This window comes from Mauremys reevesii, linkage group 4 (genome assembly GCF_016161935.1).
Source record: "Mauremys reevesii isolate NIE-2019 linkage group 4, ASM1616193v1, whole genome shotgun sequence".
In the NCBI taxonomy this organism is placed as follows: Eukaryota; Metazoa; Chordata; order Testudines; family Geoemydidae; genus Mauremys; species Mauremys reevesii.
In genome coordinates, this window is record NC_052626.1 from 6,784,135 (window position 1) to 6,805,881 (window position 21,747).

Here is a 21,747-nt window from a genome sequence, read left to right on the forward strand (position 1 = left end):
CGGCTGCTGCAGAAGTCATGGAGTTCCCAGAAAGTCATGGCATCCGTGACCTTAGTGACAGACTTGCAGCCTTAACTACAAGACCTAAGGAAGTAACAGTAATTGAAGCTAAAAGGTTTTTATTGTTCAGCTCTCCTCTTCTGGAAGAAAATGGTTGTTGTGCAGGGTCTTCAGGACAAGGATAGTAAAATGGGAAAGGATCAGTGTTCCAGCAAGGAAGAAATTTTTTCTTCTCACTGAGGAAAATTTTTCTCTATGAACTTAAAGTTGGGAAGAGGCAGAATTCAATAAAAAATATTTAGATTATACTGGTTTATTTTTTAACTTTTTAAATTTAAATTATCACCACTGTGCAAAATTATAGGCGTTAATTATTTTTCTGATTTTTATCAATTCAAATGTTTACAGTTTCAGGAAATTATGGGGGAGTCAGACAACTGATCACAGTAGACACAGATTCAAAGAGTTTGTTTTATAACCATTAAAACACAAATTGTCGATATGTCAAAGTGAAGTTCTGGAACAGCCTTCCAAGGAGAGTAGTGAGGGCAAAAGACGTATCTGGCTTCAAGACTAAGCTTGATAAGTTTATTGAGGGGATGGTATGATGGGATAGCCTAATTTTGGCAATTAATTGATCTTTGATTATTAGCAGGTAAATATGCCCAATGGTCTGTGATGGGATGTTAGATGGGTTGGGATCTGAGTTACTACAGAGAATTCTTTCCTGGGTGCTGCCTGATGAGTCTTGCCCACATGCTCAAGGTTTAACTGATCACCATATTTGGGGTCGGGAAGGAATTTTCCTCCAGGGAAGATTGGCAGAGGCCCTGGAGGTTTTTTGCTTTCCTCTGCAGCATGGGGCACGGGTCACTTGCTGGAGGATTCTCTGCACCTTGAAGTCTTTAAACCACAATTTGAGGACTTCAATAACTCAGACATAGGTTAAGGGTTTGTTACAGGAATGGGTGGGTGAGATTCTGTGGCCTGCATTGTGCAGGAGGTCAGACTAGATGATCATAATGGTCACTTCTGACCTTAAGTCTATGAGTCTATATAAAGTAAATATACTTAAATCAAACTAATATAATCTCAAGCAACATTTTTCTTGCCTATCTGTAAATTTTGATCATCATCAATGGAAATATTTTTTTGTTGGTTTATGTGTCCGAGGAAATTGATATTTGCTGATAAAAAAACCTAATCCTTCCAAGCCTAAAGATGTTTTGAATTCTAGAGAGACCATACTGGTTTCAGACAATGACAATCTTAAATATTTACTGCTAAATAAGCTTTGATAAAACAACATAGTAATGTCTGATATTATTTAGGTTTCGGACTTAATCTTGCAATGTCTATGCACATGAGATTTGACTTCAACTGGAGTACTTACATGAGTAAAAAGAACTGCTCATGTGAGTAAAGTTACTCACGTGTGTAAGAGCTAGCAGGAATAGACCCCCAGAATGTATTAGAAAGTAAAAACAACAAATGGATTGTACAGTTACCGTACCTCTTACACTTGAAATAAATGTCTCCAGTTTATCGAGCAACTCCAGATCTCTTTCAAAATCATAAAAATGATGTTCTACCCAGTGTCGAAAAACATTTAATATCCTGAAAAATAAGGGAGGAAGAGAGGAAAAAAACGTATTTTTAATTTTTATGAACCGTCATGTCCAGCCAACCTGCACACTGATGAAGCACGGGTTCTGCAGAAGTTACAGTATGCAATCATGTAATTAAGGACCATCACAACGCATATGCACAATAGGTTGGAGTCACAACTGAGTGTGGAAACTTCAATTTGATAATCCTGGAATTCTGAGAACATAACTTTGCAGCTTTAACAATCAGGTTTTTTAAAAAAGGGGAGGGATTAATGGAAGATTGTACCCAAAAGAGTAAACCATAAGAATATAAGAACAGCCATACTGCATCAGATCAAAGGTCCATCTATCCCAGTATCCTGTCTTCTGACAGTGGACAATGCTAGGTGCCCCAGAGGGAATGAACAGAACAGGTAATCATCAAGTGATCCATCCCCTGTTGCCCATTCCCAGCTTCTGACAAACAGAGGCTAGGGACACCATCCCTGCCCATCCTGGCTAATAGCTATTGATGGACCTATCCTCCATGAATTTATCTAGCTCTTTTTTGAACCTTGTTATAGTCTTGGCCTTCACAACGTCCTCTGGCAAGGAGTTCCACAGGTTGACTGTATGTTGTGTGAAAAAATACTTCCCTTTGTTTGTTTTAAACCTGCTGCCTATTAATTTCATTTGTTGACCCCCTTGCATGACAAATTAAAACTGTCCATATCAACCCGCACAAACAAATCTCTCTCCATACCACCCCATTAGTTCTTGTGTTATGAGGAGGAGTAAATAACACTTCCTTATTTACTTTCTCCACACCAGTCATGATTTTCTAGACTTCTATCATATCCTCCCTTAGGTGTCTTTTTTCTAAGCTGAAAAGTCCCAGTCTTATTAATCTCTCCTCATACGGCATATGCTCCATACCCCTAATAATTTTTGTTGCCCTTTTCCAATTCTAATATATCTTTTTTGAGATGGGGCGACCACATCTTCAGGCAGTATTCAAGATGTGGGCGTACCATGGATTTATATAGAAGCAACATGATAATTTCTGTCTTCTTATCTATCCCTTTCTTAATGATGTCCAACGTTCTGTTCCCTTTTTTGACTGCCGCTGCACATTGAGTGGATGTTTTCAGAGAACTATCCACAATGACTCCAAGATCTCTTTCTTGAGTGGTAACAGCTCATTTAGACCCCATCATTTTATATGCATAGTTGGGATTATGTTTTCCAATGTGCATTACTTTGCATTTATCAACACTGAATTTCATCTGCCATTTTGTTGCCCAGTCACCCAGTTTTGAGAGATCCTTTTGTAGCTCTTCACAGTCTGCCTGGGACTTAACTATATTGAGTAGTTTTGTATCATCTGCAAATTTTTCCACCTCACTCTTTACCCCTTTTTCCAGATCATGGAATATGTTAAATAGGACTAGACCCAGTGCAGACCCCTGGGGGACACCACTATTTACCTCTCTCCATTCTGAAAACTGACCATTTAGTCCTACCCTTTGCTCCCTATCTTTTAACCAGTTACCAATCCATGAAAGGACCTTCCCTCTTATTCCATGACTGCTTACTTTGCTTAATAGCCTATGGTGAGGGACCTTGTCAAAGGCTTTCTGAAAATCTAAATACATTATATCCACTGGATCCCCCTTGTCCACATGCTTGCTGACCCCCCTCAAAGAATTCTAGTAGACTGGGGAGGCATGATTTCCCTTTGCAAAAACCATGTTGACTATTCCCCAACAAATTACTTTCATCTATGTGTCTGACGATTTTGTTCTTTACTATAGTTTCAACCAGTTTGCCCGGTACTGAAGTCAGGCTTACCGGCCTGTAATTGCCGGAGTCATCTCGGGTGCCCTTTTTAAAAATTGGCATCACATTAGCTATCCTCCAGTCATTTGGTACAGAAACTGATTTAAATGATAGGTTACAGACTACAGTTAGTAGTCCTGCATAACAAAAGAATAAAGTAAAGTCCAACATTCTTATATCATTAGCAAATTTCTCAAGCGAAAAAGTTAGTTAACATTTACAAAAAGGCAGAGGTTTTCTAATTGTTTCTCTTTCCTATTTACATTTTTCATTTTAAAAATGGATATATCAAAAGTCAGTGTTGTAATAATAATAATAATAATCTTAGACTTTTTTATACCCTTTTATTCACATGAAAGGAAAGGAACAGTACAAGATCCACTTTTTTCTCTTAAGATCAGGAAATACAAGTTTTCATCTGCCTTCTCTCTACTTTCTTAAACATTAAGCGTCAAATTAACCTTTAGAACCAAAGTACGATTACTCTTGTCCTTTGAACTCTTAAGATGAGAAACTTTGCTTTTCTCTCCTCTCCTCCAAGCAAAAAAACTCCTTGAGCTGATGCCTCAAACTTTATTAGATTCATTTGGGCCTATTGCCTTGTTATCTAGATGCATGACAAATTAAAACTGTCCATATCAACCCGCACAAACAAATCTCTCTCCATACCACCCCATAAGACCATAACTTGTAGTGGCCCAGATTAAAGATATACTTTGCATCATGCTCTGAAAGTCAATAAACTCAAGCACTGCTAAGGGACCAGAAAAAAGCAGGTTCCATAGTTGGGGACCCTCCACCACAATCAACTTACCTCCATTTAAGAGTTTCATGTACACTTTGTCAACAAAAAGACCTCCGCTGATTCCAGCCATTATCAGTTTGCATATAGAAAATACGCAAGCTATTAGAAGCCACAGACAATTCTAATTTCTCCCAAGAACAAAATTTTAACAATAAACCACAAGAGTGCGTGAAGTAAATGACTTCACAAACTGCCCCTCCTCACAAAGCCTAAATGCTGTTTATGTGGCAGCTTAGGGCCCGTGGATCACTTTCCGTTAAAACCACTAGTTTAAGAGTATTTCATATCCCCATGTAGCTTGTATAAGAAGCAGCCAAAAGTAGCCATTCAGGCAACTAAGTACTGCTGAAAGGTAGAGCACCAGAAAACCTTTCAGTAAAAACTAGATTTCAGCCAGATCTACTGAACAGATAGAAATCTGGGCTCATAAAAGAAGACAAGACTCATAGGCTCCAAACAGTTCATCAAGCCATAAAAGAAGGCAACAAGTCACAAAAATTATTTTATAGAAGTTAGTAGCAAGAAACCGTTTATAAATTTCCCACTCTATTTCATTTTCTATTACAAATGATTTATCAAAGTAGAAAAATACATCGCATGAACTCTTGAAAAACAAATGTAAAAAGGTTATTTTAATAGCAAACAAAGTTAGGGATCCACACTCTAGAAGCACTATGCCTAATCAGGGTGTACATTGGTAAGCGGTTTACCACCAGAGGAACAAGATGAAAACAAGGCATTCACCAACAGGATTATCTTAAATGCGGCTTTAGTTCTTTCAAGTGTTAACCTTAAAAGGCTGAATTAAGCGCCTTAAAGTAGCTCCCAATTTAATTTATTATTGTTAAATAGTCTGGCTGACTCCACAGCACTTGAGTGACTGGAAGTACTAATGGAGAAACAGCAATTTCTCTCTGAAGTACTATCGTAAACATTCCTACAGATCAGACTTCAGAGGGAAACCCATTCTTCTTAGGCCAGTTATGGTGATCAATAGTGCTGCAGAGAAAACTGCACAGCTATGAGAAGCTACCTGTGTACAAATACATCAACCAGGTTGGAACAGGGAGTGAAAAAAGCAATGGAACTGAAGAGAAAAAGGAAAGAGGGTTACCAGCTTAGGCTACCTTTGTGGCTATAACCTATAAAAAATAGTCATTCAATATAAGAGGAGTAATTGTAATTGCACATACCTCACCTGCACTCATTTTAACACAATGAGCAACAGGCTTTTTTTTTGTAGGGTGTTCAGTTTTCAGCTGTGAGCAGCATGGAACAGACATATGATTGTAACAACCAACAGAATCCTAAATGACTAATCATAACATGTCTTTGGATTATCATTGTCCATAGCCTGGCCACGCTAACAACTTAACACTTGATACCAGTCTTCACAGTAAGCTGTGTCTTCAGAAACAGGATACACAAACTTAACTAAAATTTGGATCTGATGCAGGAAATATAAAAGCACCCAAACCTGAGTTGTACTGGCTGGACATATTCCTTGCGAAATCTTTTCAGGTCTGCGCTGATTGGCTGTTCTCCTTTCTCTATTGCCAACCTATCTGCTTCAGTAGGCTCAGGCTCTGGGATTTCAAACCTATGAACAAAAGCACAAAACTGATTGACTAAACCTTTTTATATAAAACCAATTAAGTAAAAACATAATTAAAATGGTTTAAGTACAGTGAAAACTCCTCAGCAACGCATGAGTGGGTGGATATATGCTGCTCTAATTCCAGGTTTGATTTACTTCAAGACTATCTGAAAATCCACACCTTTGGTGCATTGATGAAAAGTTAAGGAATGCCGTACTGCTCTTTTCAAAGCTTATAATTTCATTAGCCTTCATTTGTGTCCTGACACTAGCCATCAAATTAAAGATCTTTATCTTCAAGGTCCTACAAAATACAACCCATGTCTACATCTCAATTCATCTCTTAGCCTCCCTCTCTCCACTATTTCCTTTTCGTCTTGTCAAGGTGTATAATTCATTTTAACTGGTCATTTCTTGCCAACCAAATAAACCCATTTCATCCATGAATCTCGCCTAAATTATAGTCACCCTTCTGATTTCTCTGCACTCTGTGTTACCTGAGAAGTTCTATACCTCGTGTTAGACTGCAAGCTCCTTTTGGTAGGGATAGGGATCATATCCTCTATATAGCTTTAAAAGCACAGCGTATGTTTATGGGGCTATACAGTTCATAACAAAATTTTTATCACTGTTGTTTGGTAGCAGGGTAATGCCCAAAGGCCTTCGTCAGGATGGAATCATTATCGTACTACAAACGCATTGGCCCAGGATCCAAAAAAGCTTATATTAAAAAGGCAAAAAGACAAAGGGAGGAGGAGGAGGAGGATACAAGCACATGCCTTGTTTTTTACATCTTTATTTTTAATTCTTGTGCCCCAGAAGACAGGCAACATACTTCAAAAATAGCCAAATGGATCAAACTTTCAAAAATGTCATCTCAGCACAAACAGGCATGAAATTTCAGTTTAAAATTGTGTCTGAAAATAAGTGTTTATAATGACAGTGCTGTTTCAAGCATAACCACTGTGCTGCCATTATTATTATTAATTATTTGTATTCCCTCAGCACCTAGGAGCCCTCAGTCATGGACCAGAACCCATTGTGCTATGTGTTGTAGAAACACGGACCAAAAAGACAGTGCAGTTATATTAATATCAGTGAAACTGATGTAGCATCTTTCATTTCAAAGGATCCCAATAAAGCTTCACAGACACAGCTTCACCACTGGGACAGAGGTAAGCAACCAGAGCACAGCACACAATGAGGGTGGAAGAACGGTTGTGTCAAGGAGGTTGTGTCAGATATTCCCTCCTATGAAAACTAACAGATTCCTTAATGTCCAGGCAGAATATATAGTAACTTTTTTTGTTTTTGTTTTTTGTTTTTTAAGTCCCCAGAAACCCACACACAGTAATCTGCATTCTGAACTTATTTTACTCTTTATGAAGTTGAAGGGCTCAGTCAACTCTGCCAGGATTTGAACCTGTGGTTTGAACAAATCTAAGGATTTCAATCAGTTGTGCAAGCACTCAGGCAGATGCTCAGGGCTAGACTGAGGAACAGACCTCTGCCTAGGGCCCCATTTCGCACAGTCACACAACAGAGGGCAGTATATATCTGCTTTCATTTTTTTTAAATCATGCAAGTTTTTAGTCTATATGGCTGCAGGCAAAGAGAAGCTTGAAAAGGTGACCCAAGTGTAATCTATGCAGTGATGTCTGCAAACAATCTGAAACAACAGTTTTGAAAGGTGTGACATCTACACAGATGTTAATGCCAAGATCCACTCTTACCACTCTAGCAGAGGACTATGTATGGCAGATGGAAAAAAATGCAGCAGGCCCAGACCACTGGATTAAGTACTGGCCTGCCCCCGTTACCACTCTGGCCTCTCCATGAAAGAAAGGGAATTCTGCTGTTGCTTATAGGGGAAAAAAGGGGATGGCAGGACAGGACCAGTGCCTCTCTTTGACAGAAGAACAATGCTTCCTGCCTCTGGCACTCCAAGATGGGTGAGTTGTTGAGGTGAAGCCATGGTGGCCGCATGTCATGGTGCGCCTAGGATCCTGGATGGTCTTAATCCAGCCCTGCACATGCCTAATTTTAATAATGTGCTTTAAGTATCTACAGGATCAGGGTCTAAAAGCAGGAATCTCAAACTCAAATCACCACGAGGGCCACATGAGGACTAGCACATTGGCCCGAGGGCCGCATCACTGAAACCTTTTCATACAAAGATACAAAAGTATAGTCAAAAATGAAAAAAACGAAGAGTAATATAGTATGTTATTAAAAGTCAATGTATTAACTTTTTAAAAACTGTAATGCGAAGAGGGGTTTTAATAAAATATAAACACCTGTAACTATTCCTTATGTGGTCAGTAACACTGATGATGATCTACACTAACAGTCTATCAACACAGCTGTAATGGCAGGAACTTTTTAAAGTAACTATTCATATGAAATCTGTTGCCACTTTTAACAAACATTCTTCCCAACTACTCACAGCAAAGAATCATATGTGCTGAACTTCATACCTTAGACTGCTCACCTAGTCCATGAGGCCCCGCCCCTGCCCCACCTCTTCCCCGCCCCTATTCCAACCTTCCCCAAATCCCCGCCCCCACCTCTTCTCTGCCTCCTCCCCCAAGCGCACCGCATCCCCGCTCCACCCCCCTTCCTCCTGGAAAGTCCTAAGCACTGTCAAACAGCTGTTTGGCGGTGGGAAGCACTGGGAGGTAGGCGGTGGGCAGCGCTGGGAGGTAGGCGGAGGAGCGGGGACGCGGCGTGCTCGGGGGAGTGGGAGAGAAGGGGAGGTGGGGGGGGGGGGAAGTGGAGCTTGGCTGCCGGTGGAGTCGGTGCCTATGGTAGGCCACAGGAAATAACTCCGCAGGCCGGCCGCATGTTTGAGACCCCTTGTCTAAAGCTTAAACAACAAAGACATCTACAAAACACTGAAATGTAATTTACAATTTAAATACAATTTTAATACAAAAGAAAAAATGGGGCTTGTAACTTTTAGCTTCAGAAAGTTGCTACTGAAAGTAGAAGAGCACCAGTTAAAGCTTGGGCTAGCCAGCTGAGTACAAATCCGGCTGGGTACATACTTGGGCAGCTAGCGGAGCCACGGCCTGCTGCTATATTTAGCATGCTGGCTCGAGCAGCATGTGTCTGTCTACCCATGTTGGGAAGCATCCTCCAAGCTACTGTGTAGAGACACCCCCAGGCTTGCGCTTGGTTACTGTTTTAAGGGTGTCCACATTAGGAGTTTCCACCAATTGAGCTACATTGATTTTAAACAGTGTACTTTTCTAGTATAAATATAGCTTACAATTATTTGTATTTTTCTAGTATTCACATGGCCTACACAGTCATGTGTATATTGTTTCTGTTAACATCTATTTAACTTCAATGACATTTAATATTTTGGAAAAAATAAGCTTTTGTTAAAATTTCATTCCCTCTTCTTCCTCTCCCTTCCTTTTAAAAAGATATTATTTTAAGACAATTCATGACATGTATAAAGTTTTCCTATATATGGGATGGTTAAATCAGATCAAAACATGCTGCCATATTGCACTGCAAACATCAGAAGAGAAGGAGCAAGTAATCTAAACTGAAAAACCCCAGTGTCTTCAGAATAAATGTTTGTTGTTTACCTTTCAATCAACAAGCTCAGCAATTCCTGTGGCTTACAAAAGGAGCGGTAGGTAGTAAGGAAAGTGCGAACAAAATTAGGATCTGTCAAGGGAAAACAAGAAAACGAACAAAATGAATTTTATACAATGATTTCAACTTTCACTGATGATAAAAAATATGGCCACAAGAGACAAAGTTATTAATGCCAATTAAAAGTTTAATGCTAATAAAGAATTACCTTCAAAAAAACCTTTTTAGTGAGATTCAATTACATCAAATTTCATTACTAGTTTTTAAAAAACATTACACCTAAAATCTATATTAAGATAATAGATTGCAAAGTCAGGCACTCAAATTTAGGAAATATCAGTTTAGTTTAAGTGTCAAATTTCAAGTCCCTGTTCCACAGCATGGAGGCACTAGAAATTCTCAACAAAATGGCTGTAAGAACTTTAACAAGGGCAAAACATATTATTCCTTAACTCTGATCTGAGAAATGGTTGAACTTTTTTTTTTTTTTTTAAATTTCAGAAAAAAAAGTCAGCTAGAGGCACTCAGCACAGAACATTCCTGCCTAAAATTTCAACCAAATGGTTAGAGTTGCGAAAAATTATAAGCAACTGAAAATAGGGTCTTATATAATGGGAAGTATCATGCAACCTTAACTATAGGCATTGCTACTTGTGCCACCTATAATACAACATATAGCAACTTAGTAAGTTACTTTTACTATTTCTGTTTAACCATAAAAGGTTTGGGTTTTCTAACTTAGTAGTTGTAATTTTTGTATGCATAAAGATCTTCTAATATGCCTACCATTTTGTGTAAGGCTGCACCATTGTTTCATCATTCCAAATCATACAAGTTATATACTTGCAGGATTGTTCCATACAGATATTTTCTAAGCAGCAGCCCCTAAACTTTATTGGTTTACATATCTTCTTCTTAAAAAAAGCGTTGTGAGATCACAGAATCATAGAAGATTAGTGTTGGAAGAGACTTCAGGAGGTCATCTAGTCCAACCCCCTGCTCAAAGCAGGACCAACCCCAACTAAATCATCCCAGTCAGGGCTTTGTCAAGCCAGGCCTGAAAAACCTCTAAGGATGGAGATTCCACCATCTCTCTGGGTAACCCATTCCAGTGCTTCACCACCTTCCTAGTGAAATAATGTTTCCTAATATCTAACTCAGACCTCCCGCACTGCAACTTGAGACCATTGCTTCTTGTTCTGTCAGCTGCCACCACCGGGAACAGCCTCGCTTCATCCTCTTCGGAACTCCCTTCAGTTAATTGAAGGCTGCCATCAAATTCTCCCTCACTCTTCTCTTCTGCAGACTAAATAACCCCAGTTCTCTCAGCCGCTTCTCGTAAGTCATGTGCCCCAGACCCCAAATCATTTTCGTTGCCCTCCGCTGAATTATCTCCTATCTGTCCACATCCTTTCTGTACGCAATACTCCAGATGTGGCCTTACCAGTGCCGAATAGAGGGAAATAATCACTTCCTCCAATCTGCTGGCAATGCTCCTACTAATGAAGTCCAATTGAGGACCTGCTCCATGATTTTTCCAAGGACTGAGGTGAGGCTGACCAGTCTGTAGTTCCCCGGATTCTCCTTCTTACCTTTTTTAAAGGTGTTTTTTAAAAGGCATTATATTTGCCTTTTTCCAATCGTCCGGGACTTCCCCCGATCACCACGAGTTTTCAAAGACAATGGCCAATGGCTCTGCAATCACATCAGCCAACTCCATGCAGGGAGCATTCAGCCAAATGAATGCATGGATCAACAGGCATGTACCACAGTTTGGGAACGCCAATCTAATGGTTTGCTCAGTCTACTTTTAAAAGTCCTAAGCAATGGGACCTTCCATTACTTCCCTTATGAGATTATTTCACAGGCTAATACATTCGACTCTCAGGTTTTCTCTGACAGTGTACATTTTTAACTACACTTTCTTCTAATTTCATCCTAATATTACTAATTACATGTCAGTCTGAGAATCTGAACTGCACACTGGAACAAAGCCTACCTAAAGCTAATGTAATACTACAATATCTGTAACAAGCTAACATATAATCTGACCAACACACCCAAGATAAAGCATTCTGGGCATCTAGTGAAGGTCCTCCCGCAAAACTAGCCACTGAAAGGACCTGTGGCTCCACACACACACTGCTGTGAAAGGTTGGTTGAGTAGTTCCATAGGCACTGCTATTCTTGAAGATTCCTGAAGCTGACTGGCACTGCAGGATGCATTATACAAGTTGGAATATGCAGAGGCCACCTCAAACAACAGTCACCTTAGTATGTCAACAAGACAGTAATTGTATGGTTTGATTTTCTAAACAGCTACTAGCTCAAGGATTATGTTTACTAGCTATGGTGATAAATGACTGTGCTGCCACAACTCCCACAGCTACACTGTAAGAACTACTATTAATGCACACCAATCAATTCAGAAAGATTAATATTTTTGTGAGTCATAGAAACACCACCATATTTTAAAAGTGGGAGTCACTTTGCACTCACACAAATGATACTACGACTAAAGAAAATGTGTTTGTCACAGGGTGGTAACTGCCCTTTGGAAGGAAGAGGCCAGAGCACCTGACTCATTGGTTGCCTCCTGAAATTTGGGTTAAAAGAAGGCACCTGGGCTATATAAAGGGGGAGAGACTGAGACACGGGAAGGGTCAGTCAAGAAGAGGGCAGGTGACAGCTGCCAGAGACCAGAAGACTAGTAGGAGGCCCATGAAGGAAGCTGTAGATGGTTCCTGGGGAAAGGCTGAAGTCAGGAGAGCAACAGAAGGATTTGCTGGCTGACCTCCCCAAGCCAGAGAGCCAAGGCTAGAGGGGACTGAAGGCCAGAGAGCAGCAAAGAGAGCTGCCTGCTGACTTCGAAGCCAGAGAGCTGAAGCAAAAGGCTCAGGAGGGCTAAACAGGCCAGCAGCAAAAGTTCTTATCCACTGATGTCTCCACCCTGCTTGCCTGTCTGGGGAAAGGGCTGGCTACAAACTCTTATATCAAAGGCAGAAGGACAGCATGATGGATAGATCTATCTGTTTGAAACAACATGATCAGGGCTGTACCTCAATACTTCAGTACTGACTGAGCGGTCCATTGGGGGTTCTCTCAGGGTTTGATGATTGTAGCCTTAAAATGTAAACTATTGCAAACTATAACCATGGCTGTTGAATGGTTAAAACAGCACCCCACAAAATTAGTGGGGCAAGTAACAGTAACAAAGAAAGAGTTAAAAGAATTAAAAGAAGTTACACAGCCCTGGAATGCTCCCACCGCCCCTTGCAGGGTGGCGAGCAGCACAGAAACAACCAGCACAGGAACAGAATAAAACACTGGAAACAACTGCGAGGAACTTACAAAAAATACATGTGCTGTCCCCTGTTATAAATATTGGTGATAAACAGTAGGCTTCAGGTAGCTACCCTGTGCCAGAAGAATGAGGACAGAAATGGAAAGAGGTGGCCCTAGTAAAATTAAAAGATGAAACGGGGTCCATTGCAGTGCAACCACCACCTTATGATAAAAGCCAGGTTCTGGTAAAACCTAAACTGGGACCTAGATTGGTGCCTGTCAAAACGGGAGAAGTAAGTACACAGAAGGAAAGAGTAGCAAACAATCAGGGGCGGCTCTAGACATTTCGCCACCCCAAGCCACCGGAGCCGCGGGACCAGCAGACCCTCCGCAGGCATGCCGCCGAAGGCAGCCTGCCTGCCGCTCTACCGGCGACTGGCAGAGCGCCCCCTGCGGCATGCCGCCCCAAGCATTCGCTTGGCATGCTGGGGCCTGGAGCCGCCTCTGCAAACAATACTGTCACTGAACTGGTAAGTCAAATGAAGGAACAAATGGAACAGTTCACAGAGCACATTAGGAGACAGGAGCTGCGACTTGATCGCAGGGGAGTGAATAAAAAAGAATTTCAAAGTAAATACCCAAAATTAAGTGGGTTAACACCTAGAATTGATGCATTAACACGTGGAGTTGCCCAAAAACAGTTAATTGCAGCAAAAAAGGGCACTCCCGCCATCCATCTGGCATACACACAAAAGCAACATACACTGGGGTACCAAATTCAGGTTTTACAAGAGGCAGGTAACTACCCCCACTCTCCTCTCAAAGCCAGGATAAAAAACAGGGGCGCGGTTCCCAACTGTGCAGGTTCCCAAATGCTCTGACCCACTGATCCACACTCCGCGCTCATATCTAAAAATATAACCGCCTTTCTCAAATATTTGTACATACTAGTTAAGTTTTTTCCTTTATATGCTTCCTCAGTTTGCTAAACTCGCTGCTGCTGCCCGTACTTTCTAATACCTTGATAGAGTTAATCTCTCTTGGCTCAGGTGAATACCCACTTTGTCGGATGCATCACCCACGAAAGCTCATGCTCCAATACGTCTGTTAGTCTATAAGGTGCCACAGGACTCTGTGCTGCTCTTACAGATCCAGACTATCACAGCCACCCTCTGATACTTGATACCTTCCTAGGTTGCTCTTCATCCCACCCTTTTTCCCCTGCCTTTCCTCACTTCTGCTCTCTCTCATTGTTTTAAAAGTTAAAAGTTATAGTTTTTACAGAAACCTCCAAAAGATAAAGCAATTGAAAAAAGAACAAAAGAAAAAAAGAAAACAAGGTAAAAACTTTACTTTAAATACATCCAGTAAATTAATTATTTTAACCCTTCAGGAATGCAACAGCTGGAATTATTCCTAACTTTCTTGAAGATATGTTTACCAAGCAACAGAAATGCACACTGCTTCTAATCCTAACCACTAACTAATATTTGAAACATGGGCTTTTCTTATTTCCATATAGCAGAGTGCTAAAATAATGTTAAATATAAAGTAATACAAAATTCCTTGTTACCAAATTAATACAATACATTTGGCAAATATTAATATATTTTTTAACAATTTATGTTACAAGTTTTAAATAAGGTAATAGTTTGTTTATTCAAATGTTTAATCCTTTTTTTTTATTGTGATTGCCTTATTTTGTATGGTTATGAATAGAATTCTGGCGCCATTTGTTTTTAATTGTAAGTTTGTTCTGTATGTCATGTGTGTTGTATGTGTCACGTGACTATTTTTTATTTGTTGTTGTTGCAACAAAAGTCAATTTTATACTCTTTTAAAAAAGTATATGTATATGTGGTACCACACTATTTTAAGATCATGGTTGGGGTATAATTATAGTATTATTAGCACCTATTTTTTGTGCAAAGTTCAAAAAGGTTTCAGTTAAAAATATATGTACATATATTTCTGCCTCAACAAATAATGCAATTGCAAACAAAAAGAATTCTCTTTTTGAAAACAGTTTTGTTTAAGTATTTTTTATTGTTATTCAAAGAAAAAAGTTAAGGGGAAACCTCAACATTAAGGTAAAGATAATATTAACAAAATGTCAATTTCTTGTTTGGGCTTTTTAAAAACTTGTTTGTACTTTTAAATATAGCTATAAGAATGTGATAGCAAAAAATGTATTCATAAAGCTAACAATTTATTCACAAAGCTAACCAAACAACATCAACAAGTCTCCACGTTTCCAACAGGTTTCCACTTTTGGCTCCCAAACACAACAAAGCATCATCAAAGTTTAATACCCTCAAAGTATTTTCATGAACCTGTATTTAAAATTTATTTTGGGTTAATTTTATAGTTGGCTTAATTTTATACGCTTTTCTTTTATGTTATGTTATGTAAATGGGAAGCAATGGTTGTTAAAGTTTGTGCTTCTAAACAGTTAACAAGAGTGAAGTTGGTATCCCAAGCAAATTAACTCTAAAAAGCTTGTTAAAATTATGTTACTAACTCTTTTGCTGAAACAAAGTGTTCAGCAAGGGAAAGCAATACACCTTTGCATGGAAGATTGAGAACATTTATTTTAGCCGTTAAGCATTACGTTTACTATGAAATATTAGTAATGCACCTCAAATGGAAATGAATGTCTATATAATAATTGCAAAAGTATAGCTTGTGTTATAAAAGACTCGGTCCCTATTACATTGTGCTTATTACACTGTAAACAAACTAAGTTAAACTGTGTATTAAGTTTGGGTTACTGAAAACAAAAACAAAAAAGGAAAAAACAAACAAAAACTTTACTATGTTAACTAACAAAAGTTGTTTAAGTTGCATCCCACAGACCAAAGACACCAGAAAATATCACACCCTGAAGACACCAGTTGATATCTGTATACAGTGAAGAAACCCCCAAGCATCAAGAAAAGAAAAGTGAAGTGTTTTATAAGAGACTGGTTCTATCTACCATATATACCATATATATACTGGGTCTACCTACCATATATGGACAATTAAGTTAACAATCAGCTATTGTTAACACATGCACTGGAGTGACAGATGGACTGACACATGCACTAGAGTGACAGATGGACTATATTTCGGGACTTCTGTCACAGACTATTTGGACTATGCTCTTGTAAAAAAAATAATTTTTTTTTTTTAAATTAAAAAAAAAAAAACCTGGCCCAAAGGAGGAGTATTATTGAGGCAAGAAAGCTGACATGGAGTTACTGGAGATTCTGGAGAAGGAAAACTGAGGTTGCATTGTGCTGCAACCTGCTGCTGGTAGATGTACCAAGCAGCACCGCTTTATGACAAGGTTCAGGCAGATTAAGGACACTGGAATTTTAACATGTCATCAACATTAAATACTACTTTACTTGTCCACTTCTAAGATGTGTCACTCAACAAGATCCAATTCACAGTTAATTCTAGCTGTAAAAAATAGAGGTGAGTTTTGAAGGCTTACTATTTGAATTCTGTACCAATCGTTGCTGAAAAAATCTGAGTATTCAGTAACATTTTAAAAGTTGCTAGAATGTGAACACCTAATCGGAACCTACAATCAAAGCTGACAGTTTTATAAAACAGAAAACTAAGTATAAATATCTGAAAAATGTTACAAAAATCCCACCAACATCAAGTTTTTAACTTCCATTGCATTTCCTCTTAATTTCTTTCATTCATCCCTTAACTGAAGTGTTACTAAAGTTACCTAATAAGCTAATGTGCTCTTTTTCTGCATGCATTCTAGGAGGGCTTTTTTAACATCTCCTTCCTCTGAAGCGGCATGGATGGCCACAGCTGGAGTTGGGACATGGGGTGGGCCAGGGCTCTGAGATGGCATCAACTATTCTCTCTCTCAGGTGCTTGGCTGGCTGGTTCTTGCTCACAGTCAGGAAGGATAGGCAGGTCAGTTTGGAAGTGTTTCTGGGGATGTCACATTCCTCTGCAGCATGTGGGTGTGGCTCACTTGCGAGGATTATCGGGGTATATCTCACTATCATTTACCTGCCACTGTGGGGGCCTCAAGCACTGATGCACCTCAGTCCCTCCTGTTCTCTGCCTCTGGCACATAACAGTCCACTCTCCTGTGAGCTGTAATACTCGGGTCTCATTTTGGTTGTTGGGTTTAGTGTGCTGGTGGCCTGTCATATGCAGGAAGTCACACTATATGATCCAGTGATCCCTCCTGGCCCTAAACTATGGCACACATCTTGACTTTAAACAGCTATTCAGTGGGAAAGCAAGCAAGAGACAAAAAGATTAATCTTATTGGCTATCCAAACATTACCTAAAGAATTAGTAAGATTACAAAATGTGCCAAATAAAGAATAAAATAAAATAAAGCATACCTGCATACATATGGTATGTTAGCCTTTCAATTAGTTTCACTACAGTTCCTCCTTTGATGATCGGGATTCCGTTCCTACTTTGCAGATTATCCTCAAAAACAATGTTTTCCTCAGAGTCTTCCACTACAAAACGATACACATTTGGGCTGGGCAGCCTCAGTGGCTGTTCATTTTCTTCTTGCAGTAACACTGAGTCAAGCATTCGATCCAGTGTACTGCGATACTGAAGGGAAATCAGAGCTGCCATCCAATTGTTCTTCTCTTCAGCAGACTTGGCAGCAAACACTATGCTGTTTTCATCTTTAGACGCTAGCTCAAAAGCATGTTTGTATTCACAAGTGTCATCTTTGTCAATGATCTGCATTTTCCTCATGATAATTTTTTCCTTAAGTCTGTACTCTGTATTGCTGTAACCTGGAAGCCGCGATTGTCCATGATTAGTTTTACAGCTGATCAGTAAACCATCAAAGAGAAATATGTGGCGTTCATGTTTGGCTCCTATCCTTGTCAGCACACCTTCCATTATGAATTCATTGCAGCACTGGCCAATATCTTTGCCTTCCCAACCATCAATATTTTTCTGGATCTCATTCATTTTTTTGATGGCCAGGTGCTTGCTTCTTACTTGGCGGTTGTAGAAACGACAAATTGTCTCCCTAGAAACAAACAATTTTATCTAGTTAGCTTCTTCCGTATTAATTGCCGCAGAGGCTGAAAAAAACATCACTAAATTTAACACTTTATGCTATTTTTTCCCCCCCAACTTAAATATGCCCTAATCATGCTTAACCACAAATGTATAAAGGACAGTGAATTGCCAGGGAAAGACTACGTGTATGTCTTCTCTAGCAACATTAACGTGGCTGTGTAGTCGTGGCACCAGCTCTGGGAGAGCTCTCTCCCAGTGCTGTTAAAAAAAAAAACCAAAAAACAAAAAACAACAACCCGCCCCACAAGGGGAGAAGTCACCAGCGCTAGGAATGCGGCTCCCGCTGCTGGTGCACAGTCTACACTGCCACTTTACAGCGCTGAAACTTGCAGTGCCCGGGGGGGGGGAGGGGTTCACATCCCTGAGCGAGAAAGTTGCAGCGCTGTAAAGTGGCAGTGTAGACAAGGCTTTAAACTATTCACGAATGGGGTATGGAGGGTTGTAAGTGAACACTCTTGGAAAGGCAACAGCTTGAAGTCTGCTAGCTTTGATGTTTGGCATGTGCAAGTGTCAAACAAAAACATGCTGCTTTTTTACACAAGTCAACGAAGGGGGAAATAGGGAAACACTGCCACCTCTAGATATCCTCCTTCTAACTTACTTTGGGGTACAAGAGGCTTCCCTGATTGTATTCTTACCAAGGCCGCCGTCTAGGTGAATGTTTATTGTAAATGCGCTCCATGCTGCACTGGAGATTTAAAAGAGCAGTAATGGCTTGTTTCAAGCACTCCCTGTCTTCTTCATCTTCACTGCATTCCTGCAATTGCTATAATGACAAAACAAATCCATTTCTGTCCAACTTAACAGGTTTTCTTTAACGATATATACAGACAAAAACAAATATATTCATACGTAGGGTTGCACTCAGCGTTCACCTGACTTTGATCCCACTGAAGTCAATAACCAATGCTGAGTGGTTTTGAAAAACTCACCCATAAGACCACCAATGCCTGTCAAAGTAGTTACTAAAATGAAAACATCTACCAGATATCCTGAAAAATAAATAGCTTTTGAGTGAGAGTGTGAGCTTGCGTGTGAAAGGGAGAGATTCTGAGATAAAGAAAGATTTCCCCATCCTATACTGGATAGCCTTACCGTGAGTTGTCAAAAAACCCTACAGGATATTTTTCTTTAAATCCTTTCACTTACATTGTTCTGTTTCATAATGATCATTGGCCTTTGAAGTTAGCTGTGTTCACTAGTCCTGAAGCTGTATATCAGTACTACATCAACAACACACTTTTTTAGTAGTTTAATAGTGTTTCAACTAACTATGCAGTGTAGTTGTAGCCATGCTGGTTCCAGGACATTAGAGACAAGGTGGGTGAGAGAATATCTTGTATTGGACCAACTTCTGTTGGTGAGAGAGACAAGCTTTTGAGCAGCACAGAGCTCTCCTTCAGGTCTGGGAAAGGTACTCGGAGCCACAGCTAAATGCAAGGTGGAATAGATTGTTTAGCATAAGTACAGGTTTCAGAGTAGCAGCCGTGTTAGTCTGTATCCGCAAAAGAACAGGAATACTTGTGCCACCTTAGAGACTGACAAATTTATTTGAGCATAAGCTTTCGTGGGCTACAGCCCACTGTTTCGTGTAGCCCATGAAAGCTTATGCTCAAATAAATTTGTTAGTCTCTAAGGTGCCACAAGTACTCTTTCAGCATAAGTAGTTAGCACATATTCTAAGGAATCATTCCAGGTAAAGTGGCCCATTAACACCTCTGCAGTGATAGGGAGGAAAGAAAGGGGGGAAGAAAGCAGCTGAGGAAGAGTTATTAGGCTATGTCTACACTACAGCCTAGGTCAGCAAAACTTATGTCGCTCAGGGGTATTCCATCCCCTGAGCAATGTAAGTGACACCAACATAAGCTGTAGTGTGTACAGTGCTATGTTGGTGAGACAGCTTTTGCTGCACGCAGAGGTGGTTTTTTTATGCCAACGCAACTGGAGAGCTCTCTCCTGTCAGCATAGAGCGTCTTCACCACACTAACTACAGCAGCCCCGCTAAAGCACTGTACATATAGACATGCCTTTAGTGGGTTACAGATTGTTGTAATAACTTCAACCAAGTCCAGCAGATGGGTAAGAGCAAAGGTCAACTTCATATACCACTTTCTCTACGAGCAAAGATAAAGTTTGAAATTCCAGATTTAAAACTAGCAACAAATGATCAACTCTAGTGATAATGTTTACTTCACTTACTAGGGAAAACAAGATTTTTCCTTCTCCACTATACAGGAACTCACCGATTTACAAAAATCTAATTAGTTTTCATAGTCGATATTCATCTCAACACTCACTTGTAAGAAAAAAGGGTTTACAGAAAACTTCACATTCTTTAAGGTAATAGTTCATAAAATATTAACAACATCATGAGTAACCGAAGAGTCTATACAAATTTAACTGTAAATTCCTCTTGTAAGTTAAGATTGCATGAAAAACTTAGTAGACAAGAAAATTCAGGCACACTGGTCTACTGGGCAAAATCAAGCCAATTTGCCACCCACTATGGGCTAACTCATGTTTGCCCTATGTATTTTAAGAGGAATCTTACCCACAATCACTCAAGTATGGCAGTAGCCGCCTTTTTCTTTCCCAGTATGCTCTCTCAGCAAGAATATTTAGCTGGCTCTAGAAGTAATTGAAATAACAGGACTGACCAGATGGGCCCTCTCCCTTTATGTGATTCAAAGTACTACCACTATATTTTCCAGATGTCCAAACATTCCCCAGTCTGTATATCATGGAAATCAAAGAACTTTTATATCTGAGAATTTGTGAGGATTACCATGCTGAGAAGAGTATAGGGAAGAGAAAATAAGGCGCTTGCCATGGTGAGTAACCCCTCTTTTCCACTTCATAAGCAGAAACTCTAAAACAGCAAAGGGAAAAGGAGAGAGGGCATAAGATGGGTCTGAAAAAAATGACACAAGGTTTATGAAGTCCTAAAACACGCAAGTAGCTAAGGATTGTGACAATATAATGATTCTGCTCCTCAGAGTCCCTAGGAGCATTTCTTCCAAACTCTTTCCAAAATGAGAGATCATTGCTGGCATACACTGATAAAAAGGTTGTATTTAGCTTAGTGAAACAGCTCCAGAAAATAGTCTAAAATTGTAGCTAGTGGACATTACATGGCATCTATTTTCATTTTGTGTAAAGATATATGGAAATCTCTCCCATTTCTGGTTTCCAACATATTGAGTTTTCGGAATCCATTTCAGGCAACTTGTTCTGGCAAAATTTACTCTCTCAAGTTCTTGCCCTTTACAGCCAAGCTTTCCGACTAAATCAACATAGGAGTGCAATTTATTTGCTATTCACGGGATAAGAAAAAAGGAACATGTTTTTGCCAGAGATGTGACAGAATATTAATACTGGTAAACTGACAATCATGACAGTTGTCAACTTTTTTATTCTTTTCTGAAGGAAATGACCGACAACAGGAATAAAGGGCATTAGAGTTCTTCTGACCACTGAGAAACACAACTATTGGTTATGAAGAATTGAACTGTGGTATTTAGTTCCTTCCTTCCCTCTGGTATTCTAAAATGGATGATCTTGTGTGGATCTAATCCTTGGAACATCCTCTAAAACTGTGCAAATGTCCCCTTGTAATTGTAGAATGAGTTCAATTAATTGTATTTCTGCTTTTGGTCTCATGTCTTGGCACCTGAACGTACTTTGGAGGCAATGTTTGCAGAGTACAGTTGTTGTAGTTCTTGACAAATGTTAAGACACTCTTCCTTATTGATGTAACAGAATGCCAAAAGACAGAACTATAATAATATTATCTTATTGTGTTGACACACTTTTCTGTTGTCTTATGTTTTAGATGAACTAATGTGCTGGGCACAGATTTACTTAAGGAGCCAATCAACCAGTGGTGGTCAAGGACAAGACAACATTTATCTCCAAAAGCTGTCCATCACAAGATCATTATGCAATTT

General features: G+C 39.6%; 1 protein-coding gene across 1 annotated transcript in view; it reads right to left on the bottom strand.

Moving 5' to 3' along the window:
• SOS2 (SOS Ras/Rho guanine nucleotide exchange factor 2) overlaps positions 1 to 21,747 on the bottom strand; it is an 82,923-nt gene that overhangs the window by 20,957 nt on the left and 40,219 nt on the right. The window contains exons 9-13 of the mRNA XM_039537344.1: positions 18,439 to 18,566; positions 17,092 to 17,747; positions 9,430 to 9,511; positions 5,711 to 5,833; positions 1,514 to 1,617 (exon numbers count right to left, since the gene is read on the bottom strand). Coding sequence (XP_039393278.1) covers positions 1,514 to 1,617; positions 5,711 to 5,833; positions 9,430 to 9,511; positions 17,092 to 17,747; positions 18,439 to 18,566 — 1,093 coding nt within the window. The remainder of the gene's footprint in view (positions 1 to 1,513; positions 1,618 to 5,710; positions 5,834 to 9,429; positions 9,512 to 17,091; positions 17,748 to 18,438; positions 18,567 to 21,747) is intronic.